The following is a 14,251-nucleotide window of genomic DNA, read 5'->3' as shown; positions in this document are numbered from 1 at the left end:
GGGCAGATTCTGCCCCCCCCAGCGGGGCGCGGGTTAACCTTCGCCCCAGTGGGGGGGGGCATATGTTACCACCTTTTCGCGTTTTTTTCGTATAAATAAAAAACCGCGGCGCGTAGCGCCGCGCCGCTTGGGGTAGCTTTTGGTACATCAATTTTTAACAATGTGTGAAATTTTTGACCCCAGGTCATGTCAGGTCAGGTCACTAGGTCAAGTTAACTGACCAAGCCTAAAAAAAGTTTGCAATCATGTCCAGCCTGCAGTGTTTGTCAGAGAGGTTTCAAACTTGGTGGATTACATGATGTTATGGGTGCCTACAATTTGTATATCTCGGATTTTTTATATGCGTGACCTAAGGTCAGGTCAGTGGCGTGACCTTTCCATTATAAGTCAATGGAGAAAAACAAAAATGCCTCTAGATCCGTGTGTACGCATAGGAACAGTCCAAATATTTCAGAATAACAATAATTTGGACCACCCGTGACGACCAAGGTGTCTTTTTTGCTGATAGCCTCTTGAAAGGTCATCCGAGGTCATTCGAGGCTACAAACAGTTTTTTGCCAATAACTCTCGATTGGAAAAAGATAGAACGCTGGGGTTGGCCTCATTGTGTTTGTCTTGCCGAGACGCATCGACTGATACGCAACATGACCTTTTTCGGTCAGGTCATGACCTTGACCTGAGGTCAAATTTTGAAGTTGACCTTTCAAGGTCAAATTATAGTTCATTCGACGCGTCTCGGCGAGAGGAACACGATTCTGGCATTAGAAATGACCTAGCTTTTTTTAGTCAAAAGTTATTGTCGAAAAACACTTTTCTTAAAAACAGCTATTTTTGGAGTTTTTGCCCTCTGGAGGCTAAACCGTTGACCTGAGGTCATTTTTGATAATGACCTTATCAAAAGAAGAGTTCAAAAGCTATCGATTGCTTTTCCCAGCGTTTTTCTAGCTATCATAGTTCCTGAGATAATGGCATGTTTTCTGAAAAAAATAATGACAATTCGCAAATTTTGACCTTTGATGACCTCTGGTGACCCCAATATTGCTCTAAGATGAAAAATGACCGAAATACTTTCAAACGTACGCATCAAGAGCTATCGACTGCTTTTCACCGCGTCTTTCTAGCCCTCTTAGTTTTTGAGTTAGAGGTGGGTGGTAACATATGCCCCCCCTCACTAGGGCGAAGTTGGCGGAGACCGCCACTGGGGCGCGGGTTAAGACCCCTGCGGTACCAACTGACCTCTGAGGGTCCACGCTGACTATATTTCAGCTGAGAAAGACCTCACAGGTCTCGTAAGAGCACCTCATGAGCCCCTAAGTAGCCACACTAAGATCTCAGTCAGGGTCTACGCCGGCTTCTGAGGATCCCATAACGGAGACCGTGAGGGCCCTCAGCAGGGCCTCTGAGGGTTCACAACCAGCACCTCTGAGAGACCCACACCAGTGGTTCTAAGGGCCCATAAGGACACCACTGAGGGTCCCCCAAGCCAGTGCCACACCATTTATGCAACCCTATATTGGTGGCTCTGAGGTACCCACACCTGCGCCTGTGAGGGTTCGGCAAAAGCATATCTGACGGCCACCTACCTGCAACTCTGAGGGCCCTACACCAGAGACTGAGGGCCGCACTGGCGTCTCAGAGTACCTTGTCGGTATCTAAGGACCCCACAGGGCTTCTGAAAATGCCGCCGGCCTCTGTGGGCCCCTTGCCGGTCTGAGGTCCCCCTCCCCGGTCGTTGAGGGCCCCCTGCCGACTTTTAAAGGGTCCGCACCAGCAGCTCTAAGGGCCACACACCCACATGTAATGGACCCACACCAGTGTCTCTGAGGGTCCACAACGGCGTCTGTATTCTGTGAGGACCCTCACCGGCGCTTATGAGGGATTCACACTAGCACCTCTGAGGGGCCACACGGGCGTCTGTGAGGACCCCACACCAGTGCCTCTAAAGGCCCCTAATTGGAGGCTCTGAAGGCCCTGCATCGGTGATACTGAGGGTCCTACCAAAGGCACAACACAAGCCATAAGTCTCCTTCTGAGTCCCACACGACGCCCTCCCACCATAGGCGGCGGAACGGGGAGGGCACCGGGGCACCGTGCCCCCTCTGATTTGGGCATTTTAACATTAGCCCTATGGGCGTTGCATGGAAAGAATGGGACCAAAAGTCGGCAGTGTCCCCCCCCCCTCCCTTTAATTGAAGATGTTCCGCCGCTACTGCCTCCCACCGGAGCGAGTAAACCTGTATCAATCAACGACTTTACCACCGTTGTACGTCATAATGTTCTCATCACGCCAAATCAAATACCATCCGGAACCAAAATGGTCCAGTATAAAATCTGACCTACCAAAGTTATGATCAAGTTCAGATAAAATCAAAGTGGGATGACAATAGCAGGTGTTCTTAAATCGATGCCGAATCAGCAGAAACCATTCACATGCAAGAGAAATACCTTGTGCTGATGTTTATATAAAAACAGACATGTAGGTCCATAAAAGGGAGCAGAGATCCTCCATCGTTGCATCAATGTTGAGGGGGCGGCGCCCACTCGGCTCTCAAGTTGGAGGGGGGGGGGTAAGCGCCCCCACTGCCCCCCCCCCCCTCCTGTTCCCCGGGGTCTATGCAGTGAACGACGCTACAAAAAAAACATGTGACACCTAATAGCAGGCACTATAAACATGCGCTCGTACGTATCCCGTCAGACCAGGACGGGGATCTGGGGTAGTATTATGCAATATACATTAACACAGAACTATTTCGTGCTTTAAGATGCATAACATCACATTTTCACCAACATTCTGAGTGCCAGACAAGCCAACAGCAAGGCGTCATTTCGGTAAAATGCATTTAATGATGATCGTAAGCTCACAAAGCATAGCGAGCGTGTTAGTTCAAAACATTGCCGCTAGGGGCGCTGAGGTCGCTAATGCTGAGAGATAGGCCAAAGTGTCGGCGGTCGGCGCCGCATGGGTGTTAATATTTGGGGGAAATAAAAAATGTCACACGGTTTCTACGTGTCTGGGGCACGATAAAATCAGTGGAGCACCATGTTTTGCGAAAAAAGTGCCCAAAATGACACACCCTACTGTACATACAGTACACAGCAGACGGAAGCAGCTCAGTGTGGGCATCATTAGGTAGTATCAGCAAACCTTACTTCCCATCGTCACTAGTGTGGCGAGGCGGACATTCAGACCCCGACCTGACCCAAACCCCGCCCTGTCCAGGACCCGGCCGGCAGACAGTCAGCCGCAACAGTCCTGAAGAGTCTGACCCAGACGCCACTGCATGTGGAGACGGTGCTGCATTTCTCCCGAGCCCGCCAACGCACTGTAGGCCGGCAGCCTGAAAAAGCGCTAGAAATTCCCCCAAACTGACTGTCCGCAATATGAACAAAATAGGTATCATTTAATCCCAAATTGATCGAAGAATACGATTCCGATGCTAGTTTTTCCCTAAGGTCAAAATTGAGGTCGTCAGATGTCACCAAACACAAGACAATTTAGACTCTCTATAGGCCACCACATTAACCGATTTTAATGATGAACTTAAGTGGTAATTTATTTGTTGACCAATCGTCGTTTTGAACGTAATTTCCTGTCAGACTAGTTCAGGGCACTGTTGTTCACTGTGCCAACATCATTCTGACATATTGCATCGCTTTTCTGCAAGATAAGCTAGCTGTTTGCAAGCAGCTGCAAGACGAAATTTAAAATCATATCCAATTTTTTAATTAGACTTTTATAAAAACGTTATTTCGAGCGGCTAAAAATGAACATTTCATACTAGCCTCTGATTACTCATCTTTTGTTCCATATAGGTGCTTTGCTGCTTTTCCCTGCTACTTTTCGAGATATGCGCCAGTAAACCACATAATGTAGGGGCAATTGTCACCTCGCCGCTCTACTGAAGGCCCGGCGCTCTTTAACCCGCGCACCGACGGGGGTCTGCGCCAACTTAGTACCGACGGGGGGGGGGGCGGATGACCGCCCCCCCCCCTGAGATCTCGAGAACGAAGCAAGATAGCGACAAGCGGTAAACGGCATCGGATACGCGCGGACAAGGTCTACAATTTTTACTAAGGTCATTTTCAGGTCAGGTCAAAGATGACGTCACAGGGGTCGAAAAAGTCAAAATGGCGGCGCTAGATATGGAGAGGATTTTTCTCAAATAACTTTCGAAGTAGTCAAGATAGGAACAAACTAAGGGCATCATCGTGATCCTCTCGTCAATCCGCATCGAATGATATATATGTTGACCTCGAAAGGTCAAGGTCAAAGGTTGACCTCAGGTCACGTGACCTCGAGGTCATCATGTATATCATTCGATGCGTCTTGACGAGCTGAACACAATGAGACCATCCGCGCGGCTGTATCTTGTTCCTGTAAGGAGTTATTGGCAAAAAACCTTTGGTGACCTTTGATGACGTCACATGACCTTACAGCTGCCCAACAGCAAAACAGACCTCAAGGTAGTGAAGGTTGATCGTATGTGAAGTCATGTATGGTATATGGGGCCATTCCGACCCGTTTTAGTGGTAAAAACAGGGAGTTGATTTTCCCCCATTGACTTATAATGGGGAGGTCGCGAAATTGACCTGACCTTAGGTCACCGACATCAAAATTCCGAGATATACAAATTGTAGCTACTAATGACCTAATAACATCCTGCGACTTTCAAAGGCCTCCGACATCTACTGTAGCTCTGGCACGGTGACAAAGTTGCAAAAAAGTGACTTGAGGTTGGGTCATTCAAAGTGACCTGGTGACCTGACCTTAAAAGTTAGGAGGTTCAAACTTGCACACCATGTGTAAAATTAATAAGAGAATAGTCATACCAAATTTCGCGCTACGCGCCGCGGTTTTCCCGCTATCCGCGAAAAACCTCAGGGGGGGGCGGATATCCGCCCCCCCCCCCGTCGGTGCGCGGGTTAAAACGCTGGAAGTTGTGAAAAACAAACGCTTATAATCTAAATGAAATATATGTCCCTGAGCTCACAATTGATCAACGCACACAATGCTGTCAACATTTCTGGGCCAAACTCAAAAATTCAGTCATTATTAACCCCTAAACACAAGTCAGTGATAATCAACAACAACTTGCTCTTTAGTTAGACTTTTTGAGAAATGTTACTTCGAGCCGTTAAAAATGGCCATGCCATACAAACCACCAATCATCTTTCTGTCATGCCCTACTCGCAATTTTTGCTAATGCCTGCTACTCTTTGAGGTCACGTGACCTCACCATTAAAAGTGAATGGGGAAATAAGGAATCTGTTGTTTTTGCGCATGGAATGATTTCAAACTATCTCAAGCACACGGAATCGTGATTTCGTGCACTCCTTGCAAGATCCGATGCTTTACTTTTGCATTTTTTGACCTTCCGTGACGTCATTTATGACGTCACACCAGTCATAGGAGTTTCTCGTCAATAACTCATGATCAAATTGAGCCAGCGACTCGGGAAAGCCACCAATGGACTCGGGAAGACCTCCCGAATCGAATGATATGCGATACGACCTCCTTCGATTAAGTTCGTGGCCTGATGGGCTCTGAACTGACCTTGACTCGAGGTCAATACCTTAAGTTGACCTCACCCGAACAAAAAGTATACCATTCGACGCGCCTGAGCCAGGCGAACACGATGGTGCCAAAATCGCTGCTCTGCGGCCATTTTTTGCGAAATTATTTGCCAAAAACCAAACCCTACCTTGGGCTTTTTGACTTCACCTCAGAGGTTACCGGTTGACCTGGAACCTTAAAATCGGGTATCAATCGTTCCGCCTTGAAACGGCGCACACGCTTGTTTTTTCCGCGAGGCTCTAGCTCTATTAGGGGCGAAACGGCAAAAAGGGGTCGTACCAACCCTCCCCCCTCGGCCGGCCGAGGGGGTGGGGGGTCCGACAATAGGTCCGGCGAGGGTTAAGCAGCCCCACTTCGTTTTTAGCATGTTTACTTGTCACTGAGATCAACAACTCAATCACAAATAATTTCTAGCACTTTTCCGGACCCCCGGCCCAGTGTGCAACGGCGTCTGGACGCTGACCGGGCCGGGCGCCGTGTCAGGTCTGCAGTACCGCTGAGAAGCGGCCCGCCGCGCCGTACGGAGTTGGTGCCCCGCTGGTGCCGACCGGCCGCGCGGCACGGTGCCGCCGACAGTGCCGCGCCGTACTGAGTTGGTGCGCCGCGCGGCACGGTGCCGCCGACAGTGCCGCGCCGTACTGAGTTGGTGCGCCGCGCGGCACGGTGCCGCCGACAGTGCCGCGCCGGGTAATGATCACCACCGTCACCCGTAAACGCCCGCTATGAGCGGCGCCGCTGAATAGGCCGCGGATCAATGGGTGTCACCATCATCGTCGCTGCAGGATATATATGAAGGCCGACAGAGGCTGCGGCGGGCGGACAGTGCAGTGGACGGCGGATAGTGGACGGCGGATAGTGGAAGGTGGACGGCGTCGGTGGACAGGTGGATAGGTGGACGGTGGACGGCGGACAGTGGACGGTGGACAGGTGTCGGGGCCCATGGTGAAAACACGTGTGTGCTATAGGTACTGTCCGGCCGCCGTCCTCCAGCGACTGACGACCCAGTGCCGCCCAAGATCGGCAGCGGCGCCAGTTCAGGTGCTGATGCTGCGGGCAGCGATTCACCTCTGTGCGAGTCCAGCCCAGTGCACTCACCTGACGGTGAGAAGCCGGTGGCGCGTCCGGCCGCCAGCAGCAGCGACAGCAGCAGCAGCGGCAGCGACAGTAGCAGTGGCAGCGCCGTCAGCGCTCGGCCGCGGCGCCGCTGCACCACCTGCCGGCACGACCAGCGGGGATGCTGATACGGGACCACGGTGCTCAGTCTCCGGCCGGCCGGCGGCCGGCCTGTCATTCTGCCACGGTCTTTGATATGCTACGCGTATACCTCCCTGGACCAGGCTCGTAACCTGAGCGACAAAAAGCTGACCTGGACCTGAGCCCAGAGGTCAAAAAAACTTCCTACTCGCTTACATTGTAGGCGACAGAAGCTGACAGGCACCAGAGACATTTGGTGACAAAGTCACGAAAATGGTGAACGCACTGCATCGCATTTGTTGACGGCGTTTTCGCACACTGCTAGCGAACAGACTAACCAGCCAATCCGCGGCGAGAATAACCCTGAGCGAACCAATCGGATGCTGGTGACACGAGGGGACAACGCTGAGCTGACGCCCCAGCCGCCAGGGAGCATTCACTGTGGATTTTGTAGGCCCCAGGAGCCAACGCATCAAAGATTTTGAGCGGGCCTTTTCGGCGCACGTCTATGAGAGGTATCACCGTGATCATGAACACGTAGCAAAACAGGAGTGGACTCTCGCGAGTAGCGCTTAGCGCTTGTCCAATTTTCAAACAAGTTTGAATGCTTTCAAGAAAGGGACTGGCGCCGTGATGAAAGCTGAGTTGCTGTATTGTGGTTATGATTTTTTCTGTTTTAAGCAAGGCAGGAGTCAGGACATAACACTGGAAGTAAGGAATCTTGGGTTGTCTAATTTTGCTGGTTTAGGTACTTGTAAGTTGGATATAACAACGCTAGCCCGGTGGGCATCAAAAGCAAGGCTGTGTGGATTTGTTGCCTGATTTTGAAACACTTGCCAAAGTTGTCAATGAATAGATGTTTTTACTGTTAATATTGACACAACTTTCATTTTGATTTTAATTTGTTGAGCCCTAGAAGAGCAGGAATTTCAATTTTCATTAGCTGGTAAAAGTATACCAGTTCAAGGACTCTGAAAAAAATGTTTGGTTCAGGCTTAATTGTTTTTCCTTCATTCCGACTTCTACTCTTACTCTTGCGTAAAGTGTTTAAGAAGTCTGAATGAAAGAAAAACATTATCATTACCTACCTTACCTAATCTTACTTTCTACCCTACCACCTATTACCTACCAGCCTACAGCCTATCTACCTTCTACCTACCTGTACCTACAAGTTACAACTTCCCTACCTTAAACCTGCGAACTAGCCTTGCTGCCAACCGACAAGCTCCGAAGCATACAACCCACCTACCTAGCACCTAGTCCTACACCTATTTTATTTTGACTTTACAGATACATTTGTAAATAAAGATTTTACATCGAAGCTGGCCAGACACTTATCGATTTTACATTCGATGTAAAATCTTTATTTACAAATGTATCTGTAGAAGCTGCTTTGGAGGCCATTATTTTAAACTAGTTAATATTTGCTTGAACTTCGGGGGGTTCAAATTTAACTCTGACGAATACTTACAGCATAGTGGACTAGCGATGGGATCCCCGCTGAGCCCCGTGGCAGCATGTTTATTTATGGAGTGGCTGGAGAAAAATCATTATCAAAGGATCATGGGAGAGGGAGTGATTTGGACTCGCTACGTCGACGATGTCCTCGTGGTGACACCAAAAAGTCTCGACCTGGAGGTCAAGCTGCATGAACTCAATTCGGTGAATGAAAAGATTCAGTTCACTCTTGAGAAGGAAAAACAGGGTTCCATTGCGTTCCTCGATACGATGATTATACGTAATGATAGAGCGAAATTCAAAGTTTACCGAAAACCAACCAACAAAGAGTCATATGTGCATTTCTATTCTGGACATAGTGATAGGGTTAAGAGTGGTGTTGTCTTGGGATTTTTTCTACGCGCTTTCCGAATTTGTAGTAAAGAATATGTGGATGACGAGATCGAGCATATCATGCTTTCCTTCATGAAGCTGAAATATCCGAAAGGATATTTATTGGATCTTAAGCGAAAGGCCCTTAACATACGAAAACGATCCTCAACAACAAAAACCAAGAAAAAAGACGAACGATACATCACGATGCCGAACTCGACCACGGCCACAACGATTGCGAAAGAACTCGAGACTATAGGTTTTTAAGTGTCCTTTACTTCGGGTAAAAAGGTGGGTGACATGCTATCAAGAAATAGAGAAAGTAACAAAAAGGATAATGGCAACAGCGTTGTATATCAGGTTCCATGCGGGTCTTGCAATAAGAAATACATCGGGGAGACGGGAAGGGGCATTGGAACGAGATTAAAAGAACACAGACGTGACCTACGAAATAACATGCAACACAGTGCGTTTGTTCTACATGCTCAGAACTCAAACCATCTCCCATACTGGGACGGGGCAAGGGTACTCACGTCATGCAGTAATCGCGACAACAGAAAAGCTACTGAAGCGGCGTTTATAGCTACGAGTGATACCATTAATGTCAGGGTTGGTTTCATCGACCCCCACCGGACACGATTTGGTAGCCGAGGTCTGTGACGTCAGCTGGGCGTGAAGTTTTCCCTTCACCATAGGCTTTGCACACAAACTGGCCAAAGTTCATGCCTGGATAGCCAAGCCTGAAGGGCAACAAATGATTACATTTTGCCCTTATTAGATTCAGCGCTTCATTTTATAACTGAAAACGTCCGTTATTAGGCCTCTATGGAGGTACAAAGTACTCGAAATCGAAGTTCAAGAAGATGCTGTCCGAGCACAATCTGGTAACATCACGTGACTTCTTTTCAACAGATTATATATAATTTAAGGATATATTTACACGATTTCTGCCTAAAACATCATAAATAGTACATTTTGAATATTTATTACTTCTGTTTAAGTCATAACATTGTAAAACGCAAAGTTTATCATTTCAGTCACGCGACCAAGGGTATAGCAGGGGGTTGGGACAAACACTCAAAAGGATTTCAAGTTTTGTAATTAAGTTATGTAAGTTTCATATTGAAATTGAAAGACTGTATTTTTTGCTTATAAAATACAAATTTTCGTTTGTAGAATATTTTCCTTAAAGGCGAAATTCTCCATATAAGAAATGTCCGTGACGTCACCAGGGCTTTACTCAAAACACCCGACCTACCTGTTTCTTTTAGGTATCTTGGGTTTCATGAAGTGGGCAAAAGCAGCGGCGTTGTTTGGCATTTTAAACATCCACATATGAATTGTGCAACACCTGTGTAAACTGTACAATGTGGCTATTCTCTTAGGATTCTTTTAGGATATTTTCTCTTTATCAAAGGAAATGTAACCACATTGTCACATGCTTGTTTAAAAGTGTATGTAAAAATCAAAACGATTGAACTGTGATATTTGCTCGATGTGTGCCTCTTGCTCTCCTTTTTAGACGCTGATGACGGTGATTTAGCCGAAACGCGTTCGTCTATCATTTTTGTTCCGTGTTATTATAAACCATGAGACAATAAAAGACGACTGGGATAGCAATACGGACCAGTGGGATAATACCATAAGACGATCAGGGCAATGAAATGAACCAGCGGGACAATGAAAATGACTGGAACAAAGCCACGGACCAGACCAGTGGGACAACAATAACAGGGACCAAGAGACAATAACAAGGACCAAGGGACAGCAGCACAGACCAATTTCTGGGATTTTTGGCTATCATATCAACAAAAACAAATGTTGATCTCGGGGAGTCCAGATCCAAAAATTTTACAAATCCGCGATAAGAGTTGTATGGCCCTGGTGATTCTACACCTTTTATTTAGAGTACATTTTTCTGTATCTCCAAAGCTGCAAGCGTGCCAGCTCTTCCTGCGAAACCTTTTGTTGCGTCGAAAATGGCAGAACATGCCGTCATTCTGACGTCATTTGTGGCCAACTTATAGCATTTGGAAACGTTTTTGTCACAATATGTGTGAAATGGATGCCCGCAGGGGTCCTGAAAGTTTGGTGGCGATATATGCAGTCGTTTAGGAGATATCCACGGAAGAGGATGGGGGGGGGGGCATTTCGGCCCTTCCCCCTACGCGGCGCGGGTTAGCCAGGAGCCTGCCACTAATAGGGTTAACCCTCGCCGGCCGAGGGGGGAGGGGGCGGGTGCCGCCCCCATAGGTTTTTTTTTCGCGATAGCTCCGAACACGCCGGCGATAGAGAGCTGAAACTTGGCATACTTGACTTTTGATTCAAGCCGGATTTTTTTACAGCAACCGCATTTTCGGGCCAGGTCAGGTAACTGACCTATGATGTCATAAGTGAACCTCTGCACGGTCTAAACAGGTGTCACAACTTCGCAACGCCCTCACTGCCAGAGGAGCTTTAACAAGGAAATGAAACTTGCAGGACCTAGTATCCATTAGAAGTCTCATAACTTGTATACCTCGGATTTTTCCTTAAAGGTATTATCAGGGTTTTTTCCGAAATTTCGGAGTTACTCAGTGAAACGTGTAGAAGAAGGTGGCTGAGGCCCCAATCCGAAGTCATTCGTCTCAAAATTGCCTAATTTCCAAATGGTGGGCCTCCAAAGTTGATCCGTCTGCCAGCCAGTACCTGGAGGAGGCAGTACCAAGTACTCGGATACATTTCCCTATAAGTCCATAGGCTTAACACTAGCTAGAGACTTCTAGAGATATTTTTTTATGCCAGATAAGGCCGTCGCATACCAGATAAGGCCGCAACGGCCGTTCAACGTTACGTGGGGAAATGGGAGAAATCTAAAGACTTTTTTTCTCTGACGTCTCCACTCCAATATCTCTAGCGCAACTGGCAAGCGTTGTTAGCATTGGCTCGTGTCGTCGTAAATAAGATTTGTTTGACGGATATTCCGTAAGTTGAGTGTGTTGTTGTAATTTCTGAGGCTGTATGAGTTGGACGGAATGGCGCCATCCCGCCATGTGCGAAATCTGTGCGAAACAAAGCTGTTCCTATTCATATTTGAATGTTCAAGACTTGTGGGCTTTGTAGCCAGTGCGTGTAGCTTCTAGATATCCTGTGGGTTATCAAAATAATTAAAAAATTATGTTGTGTGCTTTCAAACTAAGCTCATCCCGAGTGTAATTCAAGAATGTCTTAGTTCAAGCAATGTAACTTGAAAGTGATATAGCTCCAGCAATGAAGAAGCTTGGATGGAACGTTGAATCAAAGTTACCTATAATTTGTAATGTTAATGCTAAGTGCTGAACGTTACCAATAATTCGAGACATCCGTTGTAAGATGTATGACGCAGATCAACTTTGATCAAGTGAAGAAAATAGATTTCAGATGAAATAATGTCAATGTTCAAGGCTGAGCGACTGGCAGATTTCGGAGTGAGCACGAGTGGCCTTGAGACATTCTGTTTCTGTAGGTACTCAAAATAAATAAATTATCATGTTGTGTGCTTTGAGGTTAAGTGTTATCAGTGGTGCTTCATGGTTGTGCTTTGTTGTTGGTGTATGGGCATATTTTGAGCACATTGCAGCATGATATTGGTGGTGTGGTGTAAAGCAACTGATCTCCGCAGACTTTGCACTTACTTGCAAAGCCTGCGGACTGACTTTGCAGACTGGCTGACAATGAGCAATGCATTGCTGACTGATATCATTTATTCTGTGGTTGTAGCACAAAGTACAGAAGTGGCACATACATTGTTACTTTGAAAACCTGATGTGAATTTGATGTAGAAAATTGGTGGCTGACGTTGAGTCCTTACGTATTGTGAGTAGTGTACAGCTGGTGCATTGAGCACAGACTTGAGACCAGTGACGTTTGTATCAGTAGACTGTGTTTGAGTCTACTTATATGGGTAGTCATAAAGCAGGCGTCACACTTCTTTTTGCAACCAAGGAGAAGCGCTATACCCAGAGTTGCTTTGTCATCCAACCTTACCCAACCAAACCTAACCTTACCTACAACCTAACCTACAGCGCCTCTCTTCGTTCGTTCATGGTTGCAAAAAAAAAAACAAGTGTGACGCCTGCTATACTACTACCCTTATATGGCCTTGGTTTGAGTGTGGTGACCGAGTAAGCTGGTGTGTATAGCCATGCAATAAGTGTTTTGAAATATATTTTTGGGACAGTATTGAAATGGTGTGTTTTGGCCATCTGGCATGGATGATGGAAAGCCACTAACTCAACTTTAGGAACGCTTCTTCATTATGCTCATCTAAGGCACAATCATCTATTTTCTCTTCGCAAGGATTGATTACTAATTCACTGTCAATTATAACCTGGTCCAGAAGGTTTCGCTGGGCCACACGGTTCATACAGATTCATCCACAGTGCTCAGCAGTGCATGTTTTCAGATTTCAACAGACTGTAATTGTTTCTGTATGTACATATGCATCATGCAAGGGTACAACAGATGCGGTATTTGGTAAGCAGTTGGCAGCAAGGTGGTGTTTGTACTTATTGGCAGAACCAGTTGAGCAGGACTAAAACTATCCTAGTTTCTCTCCAATTTACTCAGATCCGTCTCAACACATTGAACATATTGAAAGCGTCCATCCATGAAGATGTCTGCATTTATACTCATTTCCGAGAAGGCACGCTCGTCGCTCATCCATTGCCGAGCAGGCACGTGCGTGCCCATCGCCGGCGCGCATTAGCGCGCGTGCATGGCTAGGGCGCACGCGCGCGGCCATGGCCGGCATGCACGCGCGCGCGCCCATCGTCGGCACGCAAGCGCGCGCGCGTCCATAGCCGGCGCGCGCGCCGCGTCCTTACCCGGCGAGAACGCCGCGTCCGTACCCGGCGCGCACCCGCGCGCGTCCACAGCCGGCACTGACAGACCCTGACCGACGGGCGTGCTGCCGTCGGCGGTCCTGACAGATGGGCGGCGGGCCCGGCTCCCGCAGCTCCGGCAGCGGGCGGCAGCCATGGTCGGCATACACGCGCGCGCGCCCATCGTCGGCACGCAAGCGCGCGCGCGTCCATAGCCGGCGCGCACCCGTACCTGGCGCGCACCCGCGCGCGTCCGTACCCGGCCCGCACCCGCGCGCGTCCACTGCCGGCACTGACAGACCCTGACAGACGGGCGTGCTGCCGTCGGCGGTCCTGACAGATGGGCGGCGGGCCCGGCTCCCGCAGCTCCGGCAGCGGGCGGCAGCTACGGTGACTGTTCCGGCAGCTCCGGCAGCGAGCGGCGTCTCCGGCAGCGCTCAGCAGCGGCGCCAAGCAGCAGCAGCGGCTGAGCCAACAGGCGGCCGCGGAGGCCCGCCCCCCCCCCCCCGCCCCCCCCTCCCTTTGCACATTGTTCGTCCATGGAGATGTCTGCAAGCACGACCATTGTTGAGCGTTACGGTCCAAACTCCATAGACAAGCGGACATACGGTTTTACAAGAGTTAGGCGACGAAATACTCAGCTTAATTTTTAAGTAATGGGCACCATTAGGTAGGCCATACAATTTTCTGTAGTACCGCATAGTCGCTGCAGTCAAAGGTGTTCTGGTTTTTATGCTATATGCCAAAGAATTTTTGCGTGTAATCACCGGTGACACGACATATTTCTGCTTTATTGGGTTGGGCGGTGAAG

At 48.4% G+C, this 14,251-nt stretch overlaps 1 protein-coding gene across 1 annotated transcript in view; it reads right to left on the bottom strand.

The window, feature by feature from the left end:
* Positions 1–7,022, bottom strand: part of LOC122377949 (lachesin-like) — an 84,069-nt gene extending 77,047 nt beyond the window's left edge. The window contains exons 1-2 of the mRNA XM_043358591.1: positions 7,008–7,022; positions 6,671–6,788 (exon numbers count right to left, since the gene is read on the bottom strand). Coding sequence (XP_043214526.1) covers positions 6,671–6,788; positions 7,008–7,022 — 133 coding nt within the window. The remainder of the gene's footprint in view (positions 1–6,670; positions 6,789–7,007) is intronic.
* Between the last annotated feature and the right edge of the window lie 7,229 nt (positions 7,023–14,251).

The sequence above is a fragment of the Amphibalanus amphitrite genome, unplaced genomic scaffold, assembly GCF_019059575.1.
Source record: "Amphibalanus amphitrite isolate SeventyFive unplaced genomic scaffold, NRLGWU_Aamphi_draft 000006F_arrow, whole genome shotgun sequence".
Classification (NCBI taxonomy): domain Eukaryota; kingdom Metazoa; phylum Arthropoda; class Thecostraca; order Balanomorpha; family Balanidae; genus Amphibalanus; species Amphibalanus amphitrite.
Note: the sequence above shows the minus strand (reverse complement) of the source record. Positions and strands in the feature narration are given on the sequence as shown.